General features: G+C 43.8%; 1 protein-coding gene and 1 long non-coding RNA gene across 4 annotated transcripts in view; one reads left to right on the forward strand and one right to left on the reverse strand.

Annotated features, from left to right (window-relative positions):
- LOC139561842 (protein inturned-like) overlaps positions 1-17,257 on the forward strand; it is a 49,540-nt gene that overhangs the window by 28,870 nt on the left and 3,413 nt on the right. For 2 of the 3 annotated variants that reach the window (XM_071379150.1, XM_071379151.1), the window contains exons 4-15: positions 928-1,146; positions 6,765-6,883; positions 7,318-7,407; positions 7,771-7,848; positions 8,073-8,256; positions 8,912-8,965; positions 9,252-9,314; positions 9,806-10,045; positions 10,338-10,552; positions 13,877-14,186; positions 14,371-14,465; positions 14,679-14,868. In XM_071379150.1, the coding sequence (XP_071235251.1) occupies positions 928-1,146; positions 6,765-6,883; positions 7,318-7,407; positions 7,771-7,848; positions 8,073-8,256; positions 8,912-8,965; positions 9,252-9,314; positions 9,806-10,045; positions 10,338-10,552; positions 13,877-14,186; positions 14,371-14,465; positions 14,679-14,868 (1,857 nt within the window). Of the gene's footprint in view, positions 1-927; positions 1,147-6,764; positions 6,884-7,317; positions 7,408-7,770; positions 7,849-8,072; positions 8,257-8,911; positions 8,966-9,251; positions 9,315-9,805; positions 10,046-10,337; positions 10,553-13,876; positions 14,187-14,370; positions 14,466-14,678; positions 16,983-17,257 lie in introns of those variants that run through there. The other variant, XM_071379149.1, reaches the window with a different exon arrangement.
- On the reverse strand, positions 8,356-17,111 carry LOC139561851 (uncharacterized). The gene is made up of 6 exons (XR_011672229.1): positions 16,976-17,111; positions 16,686-16,751; positions 16,471-16,538; positions 13,859-14,856; positions 9,342-9,419; positions 8,356-9,143 (listed from the first exon to the last, which is right to left on the reverse strand). It is a non-coding gene; the product is annotated as an uncharacterized lncRNA (long non-coding RNA).

Genomic DNA, 17,257 nt, shown 5'->3' on the forward strand with positions numbered 1-17,257 from the left:
TAGGTCTGTAACAGTTTGGGTCCAGGGTGTCTCCCCCTTTGAAGAGGGGGATGACCGCGGCAGCTTTCCAATCCTTGGGGATCTCAGATGATACGAAGGAGAGGTTGAACAGGCTGGTAATAGGGGGTGCGACAATGGCGGCGGACAGTTTCAGAAATAGGGGGTCCAGATTGTCAAGCCTATAGATTTGTCAAGCATGAATCTCTCCACCATACTGTTTCTGTATGTGTTTCCATTTGTGTGCCTGTCTGCCTGGGTTGGTTTGTAAAGTGTGTGTGTGTATGTGTTGTACAGTGTGGAATGAGCTCTGAGAATGACAGAGGGTTGTGCAGCTCTATGTTCTTCTGTCACTATTCTGGGGCGTGCCTTGTGGTGGAATCTGTTTCTGATTCACACACACACCCATGTCGCTTCACTTTCAGTGATCAGGAGGAATATAATCTCTCTCTGACAATCAACATTTTTCTGTTTACGCTCCTTCCTCTTTTCCTAAGTAAATCACATCACTGATGGCTCTGTATACGTGGTTTAACTGAACCCTTTCCTGTAGTGCCAGGCCAAACCATGAAATGGGGAGCACATGAGTTAAGCTGCAGCTCTAATGGACGGGATAAAATGCTGTTTATGACCATATTATGATCACAGTGTAGTTCCCATGCTGATTCTTGCCAACAGTGATTCTTCAGACTCGTACAAACTCACTGCCAGCTTATGTTCTGTGGCCAAACCCACAACGGGTCTTTTTTAAAGTGTTCAGAAAGGAAAAACTATGTAGAATGTGGTGGAAAGATGATGATCTCTTTGGATAGCTAACTTGCTTTGTCTCTCTCTCTCTCCCTTCCCTCTCTTTCTTTCTTTCTCCCTCCCTCTTTCTTTCTTTTCCTATTCCCCCCACCCTCTCTCTTCTCCCCCCTCCCGCCTGCCCAGGTGAAACTGACCCTGGTGACAGCCAGTCCAGGAGGACCAGGGGAGGGGGGTGTGGACGTGTCCTCTGCCCCCAGGCTCAGGCCCTCTCCCCCGGTCAGCCAGCTGGTGCGTCTGCTGTGGGGCGAGGACACGGTGGAGCTCCAGATGTCTATAGGACACATCCCTCACATCGTCATGTACCTGTCACTCAAACTGGACTCAGACTCCCCCCTGGAAGAGGTCAGTTCAGTTGGTCTCAGAAATGGCACCCTAAACGTATTGTGCCTCTAACTGCAGTTCAATGTTAGCTAAGTGCTTCCTTCAGACCCAGTGAAAAGCACCTCATGGATGCAGTTAATTTTTATACAGTCAATGAATGAGTACTTGACTGCATTAAGAGTCATTAAATGTTTAAAAAAATACCCATGTAGGAAATTCCTTGGCGCAGCACTTAAAAAGCTTGTTGGCACACAATGTTTTCTGACACAGAAGCTTTAGAGAACAGAACTACCACTCTGGTAGGCTTTCAGATCCAGGGCCTCTGGCTCTTTATAACAACATCCAAAATGTGTGTGCGCACACACACACACACACACACACAGTGGAAAAATAGAAACAGGAGAAAGGTGTGAAGAATAAAGTTAGTTCCTCTTGATAATATCTCCCCTGACGATACAAAACCATTACATCAGTAATGGGATAAATAAATGCCAATAATTGCACAAGGATTGAAGTGATTAACGTTAGTTTCACTGACTTCAATACAACAAATTAATTGGATTATATGACGCTTTTCCAAGTGCTCAAAGTGTTTTACATTGTAAGGGGTGAACTCACACCTCATAGATACATATTAACTATTTTATACTTTTTGGGCCAGTTTTCCCGCACACAGAACAAGACTTCTCGTGACATAAAAAGAATGCTCAATTGACACAGTCTAGCAATAAGCCTAAACCTAAACTGTGTCCGGGAAACTATCCCTTTAGTTGCTGGAGCAGACTCAGCAGGGGTCAGAGGACCTGTAGTGAAGGGCTTTGTTTTCTTGCTCTGTGGGAAAGTAAAGTACACTGAACAAAAATATAAACGCAGCATGTCAAGTGTTGGTCCTATGTTTCATGAGCTGAAATAAAAGATCCCAGAAATGTTCCATATGCACAGAAAGCTTATTTCCCTCAAATGTTGTGCACAAATGTGCTTGCATCCCTGTTAGTGAGCCATTTCTCTTTTGCCAAAATAATCCATCCGCCTGACTAGTGTGGCATATCAAGAAGCTGATTAAACAGCATGGTCATTACACAGGTGCACCTTGTGCTGGGGACAATAAAAGGCCACTCTTAAATGTGCAGTTTTGTTACACGTCACATCCACAGACAACGTGTATGGTGTTTTGTGGGCGAGCGGTTTGCAGATGTCAATGTTGTGAACAGAGTGCCCCGTGGTGGCGGTGGGGTTATGGTATGGGCAGGCATAAGCTACGGACAACTAACACGTGTATTTTATCGGTGGCAATTTGAATGCACAGAAATACTGTGATGAGATCCTGAGGCCCAATATTATTATTTTTTATAAGGTATCTGTGAGCAACAGATGCATATCTGTATTCCCAGTCATATCATGTATTTATTTAAATTGACTGATTTCCTCATACAGTGGCTTGTGAAAGTTTTCACCCCCCTTGGCATTTTTACTATTTTGTTTCCTTAAAACCTGGAATTTAAAATAGATTTTTGGGGGGTTTGTATCATTTCATTTACACAACATGCCTACCACTTTGAAGATGCAAAATATTTTTTATTGTGAAGCAAACAAGAAATAAGACAAAAAAACACAACTTGAGCGTGCATAACTATTCACCCCCCCAAAGTCAATACTTTGTAGAGCCACCTTTTGCAGCAATTACAGCTGCAAGTCTCTTGGGGTATGGTATGTCTCTTTATGCTTGGCACATCTAGCCACTGGGATTTTTGCCCATTCTTCAAGGCAAAACTGCTCCAGCTCCTTCAAGTTGGATGGCTTACGCTGGTGAACAGCAATCTTTAAGTCATACCACAGAATCTCAATTGGATTGAGGTCTGGGCTATGACAAGGCCATTCCAAGACATTTAAATGTTTCCCCTTAAACCGCTCGAGTGTTGCTTTGGTCATTGTCCTGTTGGAAGGTGAACCGCCGTTCCAGTCTCAAATCTCAGGAAGACAAACAGGTTTCCCTCAAGAATTTACCTGTATTTAGTGCCATCCATCATTCCTTCAATTCCAGTTTCCCAGTCCCTGCCGATGAAAAACATCCCACAGCATGATGCTGCCACCACCATGCTTCACTGTGGGATGGTGTTCTCGGGGTGATGAGAGGTGTTGGGTTTGTGCCAGACATAGCGTTTTCCTTGATGGCCAAAAAGCTCAATTTTAGTATCATCTGACCAGAGTACGTTCTTCCATATGTTTGGGGAGTCTCCCATATGCCTTTTGGCGAACCCCATATGTGTTTGCTTATTTTTTCCTTGACGCAATGGTTTTTTTCTGGCCACTCTTCCGTAAAGCCCAGCTCTGTGGAGTGTACGGCTTAAAAAGTGGTCCTTTGGACAGATACTCCAATCTCCGCTGTGGAGCATTGCAGCTCCATCAGGGTTATCTTTGGTCTCTTGGTTGCACCTCTGATTAATGCCCTCCTTGCCTGGTCTGTGAGTTTTGGTGGGCGTCCCTCTCTTGGCAGGTTTGTTGTGGTGCCAAATTCTTTCCATTTTTTAATAATGGATTTAATGATGCTGCGTGATATATTCAAAGTTTCTGATATTTTTGTATAACCCAACCTTGATTGTACTTCTCCCCAACTTTGTCCCTGACGTGTTTGGAGAGCTTCTTGGTCTTCATGGTGCCCCTTGCTTGGTGGTGTTGCAGACACTGGGGCCTTTCAGAACAGGTGTATATATACTGAGATCATGTGACAGATCATGTGACACTTAGATTGCACACAGGTGTACTTTATTTAACTAATTATGTGACTTCTGAAGGTAATTGATTGCACTAGATCTTATTTAGGGACTTCATAGCAAAGGGGTGAATACATAGGCACGCAACACTTTTCCGTTTTTTATTTTTTATAATTTTTTGAAACAAGTTATTTTTTTCATTTCCCTTCACCAATTTTGACTATTTTGTGTATGTTCATTACATGAAATCCAAATAAAAATCCATTTAAATTACAGGTTGTAATCCAACAAAATAGGAAAAACGCCAAGGGGGATGAATACTTTTGCAAGGCACTGTATGAATTGTAACTCAATAATTGCATTTATATTTTTGTTCAGTATAGTAGCTGCGCTTAATTTCAGACGCTTTCTCTCTTCTCTCTCTCTTAAAATTTTAATTCAAATTCAGATTGCTTTATTTGCATGAATTTGCAATTTTTAGGTATTGCCAAAGCAGTAGAGTGGTACAGCATTTCAGTAAATACAGAACACTGCAACGAGGATCATGAAATCCAGTTAATTTCAGTAGTAGTAATAATAGTACAGTTGAGGTTGGAAGTCGGAAGTTTACATGCACCTTAGCCAAATACATTTAAACTCAGTTTTTCACAATTCCTGACATTTAATCAGAGTAAAAAGTCCCTGTCTTAGGTCAGTTAGGATGACCACTTTATTTTAAGAATGTGAAATATCAGAATAATAGTACAGAGAATGATTTATTTCAGCTTTTATTTCTTTCATCACATTCCCAGTGGGTCAGAAGTTTACATACACGCAATTAGTATTTGGTAGCATTGCCTTTAAATTGGGATAACTTGGGTCAAACGTTTCGGGTAGCCTTCCACAAGATTCCCACAGTAAGTTGGGTGAATTTTGGCCCATTCCTCCTGACAGAGCTGGTTTATATGCCTCCTTGCTCGCACACGCTTTTTCCGTTCTGCCCACAAATTTTCTATAGGATTGAGGTCAGGGCTTTGCAATGGCCACTCCAATACCTTGACTTTGTTGTCCTTAAGCCATTTTTCCACAACTTTGGAAGTATGCTTGGGATCATTGTCCTTTTGGAAGACCCATTTGTGACCAAGCTTTAACTTCCTGACTGATGTCTTGAGATGTTGCTTCTATATATCCACATAATTTTCCTCCCTCATGATGCCATCTATTTTGTGAAGTGCACCAGTCCCTCTTGCAGCAAAGCACCCCCACAACATGATGCTGCCATCCCTGTGCTTCACGGTTGGGATGGTGTTCTTCGGCTTGCAAGCCTCCCCATTTTCCTCCAAACATAGAATGGTCATTATGGCCAAACAGTTCTATTTTTGTTTCATCAGACCAGAGGACATTTCTCCAAAAAGTACGATCTTTGTCCCCATGTGCAGTTGCAAACCTTAGTCTGGCTTTTTTATGGCGGTTTTGGAGCAGTGGCTTCTTCCTTGCTGAGCGGCCTTTCAGGTTATGTCGATATAGGACTCGTTTTACTGTGGATATAGATACTTTTGGACCTGTTTCCTCCAGAATCTTCACAAGGTCCTTTGTTGTTGTTCTGGGATTAATATGCACTTTTCTCATCAAAGTACATTCATCTCTAGGAGACAGAATGCGTCTCCTTCCTGAATGGTATGACGGCTGCGTGGTCCCATGGTGTTTATACTTGCGTACTATTGTTTGTACAGATGAACGTGGTACCTTCAGGCGTTTGGAAATTGCTCCCAAGGATGAACCAGATTGTGGAGGTCTACAATTTATTTTCTGAGGTCTTGGCTGATTTCTTTAGATTTTCCCATGATGTCAAGCAAAGAGGCACTGAGTTTGAAGGTAGGCCTTGAAATACATCCAGAGGTACACCTCAAATTGACTCAAATTATGTCAATTAGCCTATCAGAAGCTTCTAAAGCCATGACATAATTTTCTGGAATTTTCCAAGCTGTTTAAAGGCACAGTCAACTTAGTGTATGTGAACTTCTGACTCACTGGAATTGTGATACAGTGAGGTAAAAGTGAAATAATCTGTCTGTAAACAATTGTTGGAAAAATGACTTGTGTCATGCACAAAGTGGATGTCCTAACCGACTTGCCAAAACTATAGTTTGTTATCAAGAAATTTGTGGAGTGTTGAAAAACAAGTTTTAATGACTCCAACCTAAGTGTATGTAAACTTCCGACTTCAACTGTACATACTGTGTAATCATATATACATGTACAACACTACTGTTGTTGTATGGTGGAATCTTCGGTGGATACATTTAATTAAATGTTTTTAAAAATGGCTAGTAAATCAACAACAATGTGTAGCCTGTGTGTGTGCATTTTGAAATCTGTGTTTCTGTGGGTACACACACAGTGTGAGTGTTTCTATATTTATTTTCATGGAAAAAGGAGGACTTGACAGACTTGACAGGTGAAAGCGATATGGTGGAAGCTGATTGTTAGGTCAGAACATTAAGATGCATCTTGAAGACTGTGCTGGACAGAAATGTTTATTACTAGGAAGCCAATCATAGTTTCAGTGCCTGAAGTGTATACTACAAAGCAGGATCAAGGAGTTAGCCAGCTAACTTGCCTGAATATAACTTTGTCTGTGGTACGAGTGTTGGTGTTGTTGACCGAGAGGTGAATGTATGGCATTTTAAGGATTCTCCCAGCTTTTGTCCTTGTTTCCAGGGCTATGAGGTCCTACTCCTCATTCACCCCCCCCCCCCCCCCCCTCCCCTCAGCCCCTGTCCAAAGTGGTCGGCCCAAACTCACCCCGGCCCTCTCCTGAAGAGGTCGGCTCCACACCCTTCATAACAGACAGCATGTTGTGGAGAATACTAATATAACAGACAATACAGGGAACCTGCCCTGTGCTCTGTCTTCTCTAACAGACTGTCTGTCTGTGTACCTTCTCAGCAAGAGATCCTGTACCAGTACCCTGTTTCTGAGGCATCCAGCCAGCTGAAGGGAGTCAGAGGGATCTTCCTCACGCTGTGTGACATGCTGGAGAATGTCACCGGGGGACAGATAGTCAGGTAAACAAAGTCTGTACAATCATATACATATTGTGGGAGCTCGTTAAGTTTTGCAAGGAAATAAGAAAATGTCCACTTCCTGTTTGCCGTGGCCTCCAGAAGTACTGAAGAAGTTTATTGGGAACAGCAAATAGAGGGTTAGGTTAGTCATGTAAGACTGCCACGGAGGTAGTGAATATACAAAGCCCTAATTAAATATACAAACTACTAAAAATGGAAATTCCTGCCATGGTTATATTTCTTCACTATCTTTTCTCCTGCACCGGTTCTTCCTCCCGCTTTCCTCTCCTCCTCTCCCCCTCTTTTTTTCTGTGCTCTAACCTTCTGCCTTCTCCCCCTCCTCTCCTCTTCTGTCTTATTCCCCCTCTTTTTTTGTCTGCACTCTACCCGTCTTCTCTTCTTCTTTCTCCTCACCTCCATCCCCCTCTCCTCAGCTCGTCTCTCCTGCTCAGTAAACAGCTGGTCCATGTGGGCTACTGGAAGGAGAGCAACAACCTGCTGGTGATCGGCCTGCCTGCTGAGAGGTACCAACCAGTGGAGGCTGCAGAGGGGAGGACGGCTCATAATAATGTCTGGAATGGAGTCAATGGAATGGCATCAAACACATGGAAACCATGTGTTTGATGTATTTGATACCATTCCACTTATTCTGCTCCAGCCATTACCAAGAGCCGGTTCTCCCCAATTAAGGTGCCACCAACTTCCTGTGGTACCAACACATCCAATGTCAATCATAGCATCAAATACATACTTCCATATTCAATACACTGTCTCACTCAATCACATGTCAGCTAAATGTTATAGCTTTTCTTGACCATTGGCTCTAATAATTTGTTTGATGTCCTCCTCCTCGTTGACTGTGTGTTATGTTCTCTTGTTTCCTTCAGGGTTCCTCTGCTCTCTCTGCAGACGGTAGTGGGAGGTGTGGTCAGGACTCTCAACGTGATGTATGGCTCTCTGGGCAGGTCTGTTGACGGTCTCCAGTCCTGGTCATGGACTAGGGATGCATCCTAAATTTGACCAAAAGTAGTGCACTATGTTAGGAATAGGGTGCCATTTCGGACGCTGGTTTGATTTCCTGGTTCAAGCGGTTCCAGTCTTTATATTATATAATATTACATCAAACCTAAATAGGCTTCTTTCCCTCCACCTCTTCCCTTCCTCCATCCCTTCTTCCTCTCCTCCTCAGTGCGTTCTGCCAGGTGGACCACGCCCCCAGACTGGACCATTTCTTCTGCCTGTTCTTCCAGCAGCTGATCCACCCCTCCAGGTTGAGTGACAGCTCTGTGGCCACGCCCCCTGACATCTCGGAGACTCTCTTCCTGGACGGACTGCCGGCGGTCCGGTGGCTCACCCTGCCTCCTGAGATAAAGGTCTGCATGGGTCACAGCTTCGGGCCATGGATGTGATGAAGCACTTTTAGGAACTCCAGTTCATTTGTGTCTTCACCATTTGGTGTTTGTGCTTTCTCATGCTTTAACTACCTTTCTTGTCCTATGAAAAGTGTTTTAGACTCAGGTCAGTGATACGTTTAGGAATTTGCTCTTGCTATAATATGAATGTTTTTTTTTCAATCTTGATCAGGGATTAGCAACTCCAGTCCTCTGGGGCTGGAGTTGTCACTCTTTCCCCCCATCCCTAGCAAAACACAGCTGATTTAAACTATTTGCATTCTAAACTGAAGATCATGATTAGTTGATTATTGGAGTCAGGTGTGTTAGCTGGGACTGGAGCAAAAGTGTGACACCAATCAGGCCCTAAGGACTGGAGTTGCCCATCCATGATCTTGGATGTCTTTATTGATTTATGTCTCGTCTTTGCTGCCCTCTGCTGTCTGGCGGTAAAAATGACAAGTGATCCTGCCAACCAGTATACTGCTCAGACTCTGTTCCATTTCGAGATGCTCCAGACCATGGTTGACTCTGCAGCCATTGTTAGTGCAGAAATAAGTCACTACGTCTGTGATGTAGAATTACAATTGTATGTCAGAATTCTACTGATCGTCTCTGATCATCTGTCTATCCACAGATGGAGGTTGACACTGTTCTCTCAGACTTTGAATCATCAGATTTTGGAGAAATGGTAAGTCAAATCGTTACATAGGACTCTGGTCAAATCAGTGCACTTTATAGGGAGTATGGTGCCATTTCAGACGCACAGAAGGTCCAGTCCCCATCCCCATTAAACAGAGCCACCAGCTGTCTCCTTCCCTCTGTTGGGCCTTGTAGTGAGGAGAAGGTGAGTCTATTTCTGGACCTGCCTGTGGATATTTAATGAGCCAGTGAGTGAGTGAGAGAGCAGCAGGCTACTGAATCTTTCATGTCTGACCTTCTGAAACTGATAATGAAGATAGTCTTCTCTCTCTCAGTCAGAGGACTTCTATGGCATGAGGCGTCTCTACGTGACGCTGGGCTCCTGTCTGTTCTACAAGGTGGGTGTCACACACACACACACACACCTGTCTGCTGGAGCGCTGTCCTTTCCACACACACTTGACACCTGGGCCCACGGTGAAGCCCAACACCTCACAGACACCCTTGGATGGATAGGAAGAAAGAGCCAGTTAAATGTGATTATATAGATAGCATATCATCACCCAGGATAACACGCTGTACTTCTTCATTCCCTGGATGTCACACCATCAGCCTAACAACTAATGCTGACATATGAATGATGTGTAGAAGTAGGTCGTTCAGTAGACTCCAGTCTCCATCCCCATCACCTTAAGTGTAGAGAAGGTGTGGCTCTTTAATAAGATCAGGCAACCTGTGTTACTAAAAATATGAACACTATTTTATATTTATTGGGTTATCTGTGTGTGTGCGCGTGTGTGCGTTCTTTCGTTCCTGTGTGTGTGTTCTCTGTTTGTCTACTTGTGTGTGTGTTTGTTCCTGTGGGTGTGTGTTCTCTGTGTCTCTACAGGGCTACCTGATAGCCAACCACCTCCCCAAGGAGGACCTGCTGGATGTTTGTCTGTACTGCCAGCACTACTGTCTCCTCCCCCTGGCAGCAGAGCAGCGCGTGGGCCAGCTGGTCATCTGGAGAGAGGTGTTCCCACGACAGCGCACCCAGAACCCACAGACACAGACCAATAACAACCACTGTACCAGGCCAGGCTACTCTCAGCCACAGGGACGCTACTTCCTGCTCATAGTGGGACTGGTAAGATCGTAGTATTAAATAGAACACTACGAATGGACATTGGTATCCCGGCAACAGCACTAAAAGGACAGCCATCTTGGTCTGGAAAGCTTTCATTCTAGAAACACATTATTTTCTTCTGCATTACTAAAAATAAGAAATGCATCTTAATCCAGTTAGACTTGATCCCTGACCAAGATGGCTGCCATTATCAACTTAGACTCCTATCAATCTTTTCCATCTGTGAGTGAGTTGACCCTTTAACCCCCAGACACTTCCGTGAACCCACACATTCTCTCTCCTTCTCCCCCAGAGGCACTTCATGCAGTGCGTCCTCCTGGAGGCGGGGGGCTGTGCGTCCCCTGCCCTGGGGGCCCCGGGACCAGACTGTGTGTACGTGGACCAGGTCAAGGCCACCCTCCTGCAGCTGGAGGGGCTGGAAGTAGGAATGGAGGAACGCCTGGCCGCCCCGCCCACACCCTGCCTGTCTTGTGCTGACTGGTTCCTCCCCTCCTCTGCCCGTGACAGGTTAGTTTTAGTTTAATAGTTAAGTTTAGTTTTTTTTTATACTTTACAACAAATTAAACTTAGTTTAGTAGTAAAACACACATACACATTTAGGATCTTAATTTGAGCCAGTTTGCTACACCTGGAAAATAAGTTTGCAGCAACAGGAAATGTGAATTATAATTAATTGACATTTTTGTAGGGTTGATACCTTTTTTGTAAGGGAAAATCAAGTCTGAAATTTCAAAGTGGAAATTACAAACTTCAGAAGCCTTTTTAAACCTCAAATACAGTGCTTTCGGAAAGTATTCAGACCCCTTCACTTTTTCTACTTAGTTACATTAGAGCCTTATTCTAAAATTGATTAAATACTTTTTTTCCCTCATCAATCTACACACAATACCCTATAATGACAAAGTGAAAACTTGTTTTTAGACATTTTTGCAAATGTATTAAACTTAAAAAAACAGAAATACCTTATTTACATAGCTATTCAGACCCTTTGCTATGAGACTCAAAATTTGAGCACAGGTGCATCCTGTTTCCATTGATCATCCATGAGATGTTTCTACAACTTGATTGGAGTCCACCTGTGGTAAACCCACAGTTTGCAGTGCATGTCAGAGCAAAACCAAGCCATGAGGTCGAAATAGATCTGGGGAAGGGTACCAGAAAACACAGTGGCCTCCATCATTCTTAAATGGAAGAAGTTTGGAACCACCAAGAAACTGAGCCATCGGGGGAGAATGGCCTTGGTCAGGGAGGTGACCAAGAACCCGATGGTCACTCTGACAGCTCCAGAGTTCCTCTGAGGAGATGGGAGAATCTTCTAGAAGGACAACCATCTCTGCAGTACTCCACCAATCAGGCCTTAAAACCTCTTATGGCTGAGACGGGCTAAGATCCCGTTAACGGGATCGATTTGACAGCAAGCCAGTGAAAGTGCAGGGTGCCAAATTCAAACAACAGAAATCTCATAATTAAAATTCCTCAAACATACAAGTATTTCACACCATTTTAAAGATAAACTTGTTGTTAATCCCACCACAATGTCCGATTTCAAAAAGGCTTTACGACGAAAGCACACCAAACGATTATGTTAGGTCAGTACCTAGTCACAGAAAAACACAGCCATTTTTCCAGCCAAAGAGAGGAGTCACAAAAAGCAGAAATAGAGATAAAATGTATCACTAACCGTTGATGATCTTCATCAGATGACACTCATAGGACTTCATGTTACACAATACATGTATGTTTTGTTCGATAAAGTTCATATTTATATCCAAAAATCTCTGTTTACATTGGCGCGTTATGTTCAGTAGTTCCAAAACATCCGGTGATTTTGCAGAGAGCCACATCAATTTACAGAAATACTCATAATAAACAAAAATAAAAGATACAACTGTTATGCATGGAATTTTAGATCCACTTCTCCTTAATGCAACTGCTGTGTCAGATTTCAAAAAAACTTTACGGAAAAAGCACACCATGCAATAATCTGAGTACCGCGCTCAGACGACAAAACAAGCCATACAGATATCCGCCATGTTGTGGAGTCAACAGAAGTCAGAAACAGCATTATAAATATTCACTTACCTCTGATGATCTTCATCAGAATGCACTCCCAGGAATCCCAGTTCCCCAATAAATGTTTGATTTGTTCGATAAAGTCCATAATTTATGTCCAAATACCTCCTTTTTGTTTGCGCGTTTAGTACACAATCCAAACTCACGACGCGCGGGCAAGTCCAGGCGAAAGTTCAGACGAGAAGTCATATTACAGTTCGTAAAAACATGTCAAACGAAGTATAGAATCAATCTTTAGGATGTTTTTATCATAAATCTTCAATAATGTTTCAACCGGAGAATTCCTTTGTCTGTAGGAATACAATGGAACAGAGCTAACTCTCATGTGAGCACACGTGAGCACGCGTGATCAGCTCATGCCACTCTGGCAGACCCATGACTCATTCAGCTCTCATTCCCCCCTCCTTCACAGTAGAAGCGTCAAACAAGGTTCTAAAGACTGTTGACATCTAGTGGAAGCCTTAGGAAGTGCAATATGACCCCATAGACACTGTATATTGGATAGGCAAACCTACAAACCTCAGATTTCCCACTTCCTGGTTGGATTTTTTCTCAGGTTTTTGCAAGTTCTGTTATACTCACAGACATCATTCAAACAGTTTTAGAAACTTCAGAGTGTTTTCTATCCAACTCTACTAATAATATGCATATATTAGCAACTGGGCCTGAGTAGCAGGCAGTCTACTCTGGGCACCTTATTCATCCAAGCTACTCAATACTGCCCCCAGCCATAAGAAGTTAATGGTAGAGTGGCCAGACAGTAGCCACTCTGCAGTGAAAGGTACATGACAGCCTGCTTGGAGTTTGCCAGAAGGCACCTAAAGGACTCTGACCATGAGAAAAAAGATTATCTGGTTGATGAAACCAAGATTGAACTCTTTGGCCTGAATTCCAAGTGTCATGTCTGGAGGAAAACAGGTACCGCTTATCACCTGGCCAATACCACCCCTATGGTGAAACATTGTGGTGGCAGCATCATGCTGTGGGAATGTTTTTCAGCAGCAGGGACTGGGAGACTAGTCAGGAATGAGGGAAAGATGAATGGAGCCAATTACAGAGAGATCCTTGATGAAACCCTGCTCCAAAGCGCTCAGGACCTCAGACTGGGGCGGAGGTTCACCTTCCAACAGGACAACGACCCTAAGCACACAGCCAAGCCAACGCAGGAGTGGCTTCGGGACAACGCTGAATGTCATTGAGTGGCCCAGCCAGAGCCTGGACTTAAACCCGATCGAACATCTCTGGAGAGACCTGAAAATAGCTGTGCAGCGACGCTCCCCATCCAACCTGACAGAGCTTGAGAGGATCTGCAGAGAGGAATGGGAGAAACTCCCCAAATACAGGTGTGCCAAGCTTGTAGCATCATACCCAAGAAGATTTGAGGCTGTAATCGCTGCCATAGGTGCTTCAACAAAGTACTGAGTAAAGGGTCTGAATACTTATGTAAATGAGATATTTCATTTTTTTTTGCAAAAAAAATCCCCAAAAGTTTTTTTTGATTTGTCATTATCGAGTATTGTTTTTAGAAAAAAATATATTTAATACATTTTAGAATAAGGCTGTAACGTAACAAAATGTGAAAAAAGTGAATGGGTCCGAATACTTTCCAAATGCACTGTACACTACAAGTTTTACATTTCCTGCATTGTAAGGAAGTTATCCTGCGAAAGGGTGATCAAATTAAGATCCGACATTGGTATAAAATCCTCCAGGATGAGACAAAAAGGTCAGAATACTTACTTCCATTGTGGTCCTCAGGTTGGACCTCATGGCTGCATCGTCCCCTGTCCTCAGTAAGCTGGCTGGGGCTGTGAAGCCACCGTCCTCCACCCAGGGAGGGGGGAAGGGAGTGGGCAGGAGCCTCTTCGGAGGGGGTGCCCGGAGACCTAGCCCCCAGAGGAGTCAGTCAGACAGTGGGAGCGAGGGACAGCCGGAGGGGGGTGTAGGAGGGCAGACAGGGCTCAGTCCACACTCCACCCCGGACTCAGCCCGGAAGCTGGACGGGCGGAGAGACTCGCTGGGTTCTGGTGGATCTGATGGGAGTGGAGCCAGTGGAAGTATATTCAAGGTATCGTCATAACCTTCCCCCTTGCTAAGGTTCCATCAGCTGTATTGACTTTGATACATTACATTTGGTAGACACGCATACACAACTAGGAGAAAGTTGAGTTTTTAGTGAGCACAGTATGCATGGGAATCTATGGCTTTTGTCATTTACCAATGGATCTTTTGTTGTATATTTGTCCCCCTAGATTCCCAAGATGAAGCACCCTAACCCATTCTACCTGGGCACCCTGAAGAAGAGTCTGACAGAGAGAGAGACAGAGGAGATGTACCACACCATTAAGTGAGTGAAACAGGCCAACAATGTTATAAGTTAGTTTATCCTTGTTGTAATAATGGTCTAACGCCCCATTCCATCTCATTCAATTCCATTCCATCATTTTTTTATTACATTCCATCCATTCTCTATCATTCCATTCCATTATTTTCTATTCCATCCATTCTATTCCATTCGTTTCTATTCCATCCATTCTCTCTCTCTGTGCTGTGTTCCCAGGTTGACATCTGGGGCAGAGAACACTTTGTTCCACTATGTGCTGATGGAGACAGTACAGGGTATCTTCATAGCTCCGACACACAGGGAGCTGGCCAAGCTCAGCGGCTCCATCCACCCTCAGCTCATACGTAACTTCCACCACTGCTGCCTCTCCATACGGGCCACCTTCCAGCAGAGTCTACCGTCCAGGGTGAGATACAAAACACACACACGGGTGTGTATATGCACATGCACGCACATACCCAGACACACTCGTGCGCATGCTCTCTCACACACACACACACACACACACACACACACACACACACACACACACACACACACACACACACACACACACACACACACACACACACACACACACACACACACACACACACACACACACTCTTTCTCTCTCTCTCTCTCTCACACACACACACACACACACACACACACACACACACACACAACACATCCTCATATGTAACAATGTGTCTGAGTTGTAATAGCCTCGTCGCGAACTAGGCTTCCCTAAAATGGGAAGCCTGGGGAAGTTCCATGACAGAAATCATCTAGAGAGGGGTCGGAACCCGTTGTAAATCAGTGACGCCTCGCAACACATCAAACCAATCAAATTAGTGACGTAGGGACAACATTTCTCTGTTATTTCGAGATGAGCTAAAGCTGCAGCAAGAGGGGAGAAATGGCCTACAATGCTGACCATATCAATATTTTAAATGTTGATGCATTTGGCTGGAAAGCATGAGGGACAATAAATAGCTAGCCACAATGCGGTTCGTGTTGATAAGTCAGCTAACCTTGTAAGCTACCTAGGTATAACTAACTAGCTAGTTACATTTCTCTCACGATTATAAAGCCTACACATTTTTTATAAAAACAGCATATTATTGACCTAAAAGGTTAGCTGTGTTAGCCCAGTCGCTAGCTTATACAGGGTCAGTGATACATAGAGCTACCATGTGCTGTCTATCTATGGGAACAACTGCAATCATTTTGCATGTAACATTGCTAAAATGAATGAATGACCGCAGTGCTGAGGCGCCACTACAGCCTGGTGTTTGATCCCAGGCTGTTTCACAACCGGCTGTGACCAGGAGCCCCATAGGATGGCCCAGCGCAGTCCGGGGCAGGGGAGGGTTTCGCCGGTGGGGCTTTTCTTGGCACATCGTGCTCTAGCGACTCCTTGTGACTGGGCCGGGCGCCTGCAACCTGACCCCGGACGTCAGTCGAACGGTGTTTCCTCCGACACATTGTTGCGGCTGTAGGCTAACTCAACTGAGCTGCTATCTAGTTAACTTTTCACACTGTTAAACTATATTCATTCAATGTCATCAGCTAGCTAACTTTCTATTAGATCGCTGCAGGTTAAGCGAGCAGTGTGATAAGAAGTAGCGGAACACACCTGTTCAGGGCCTGATTAGTACTGGGATGGGAGACCGCCTGGGAATACCAGGTGCCGTAAGCTAAAAATATATATTAAAATGTTTTAAATACAATGTTACCTGTAATGCTCATCCCCTATACCAGCGGTGGCCAACCTTGCTCCACTGATCCCTAATCTATTGGGTGAGCAGACTTCTATTCGAACCCAGCAATAGCACACTTGATTATCAACTCATTAGATTTGATATGTAGAATCAGGTGTGTTATTGCTGGGCTGAAACAGAACCCTGCACACCCAGCAGACCTCTAGCAGGATTGGCCTGCTCCAATTCTAATAGGTTTATACATTGTGTGTGATTTCTAACTGTATTTTTGTATACAACATTTGCTAACATATAGGATATACCCTTAGTCTCTTGGGATATTCATTGGAACTCTATTCATCTGCAAACATGCTTTCACAGCTTTCCATATCTGTGGACAGAAAACATAACAAAGAAACAGGCTTCAGAATACTCATATTAGACAATACTGAATATTATGTTGCTATTATCTCTCTCTCCTCAAAGTTGTACTCTCTAGGGACTGGAACAGGAGAATATTTTCCTGCCACAAAATTACCTGCCCTATCCAGTAGCCTTTACTGACAGCTGGAGCTGCAATTTCACCCTCTCCCATGGCTGTTATCTACAAATGCATTTGGAGACTGTTTTTAATTTACAATGATTACATCAAGATAGCGATCTAATAGGAATTTAGCTAGCTGATGACATTTAATTAACTTCGCTAAACAGTGTGAAAAGTTAGCTAGATAGCAGCTCAGTCGAGTTAGCCTGCAAAGTGGCCTACTGTAGCCAGCTAGCTAGCTAATAATACATTGTTTTTAACATTTAAAAAATGGATTTACTTACTTGAATATGTTCTCCCGTTGCATCTGTTTTTTTGGTCCTTACAAAAACAAAATAATGGACAATCTTTACGATATTTTTGGTGGTAGCACGCTGCGGTCTAAGCCACTGCATCTCAGTGCTAGAGGCGTCACTACAGACCCTGGTTCGATCCCGGTTTAGAACGTGCTAGGACGTTTGACTTTACCAGCGTAATCCACTCTCAATTTCAATATATATAAATCACAGACTGTCGGCCACACTTGATAACTTTAAAAATAGCACTTGAAACTAGCATAGGGAACA

Source organism: Salvelinus alpinus, chromosome 31 (genome assembly GCF_045679555.1).
Source record: "Salvelinus alpinus chromosome 31, SLU_Salpinus.1, whole genome shotgun sequence".
Lineage (NCBI taxonomy): Eukaryota > Metazoa > Chordata > Actinopteri > Salmoniformes > Salmonidae > Salvelinus > Salvelinus alpinus.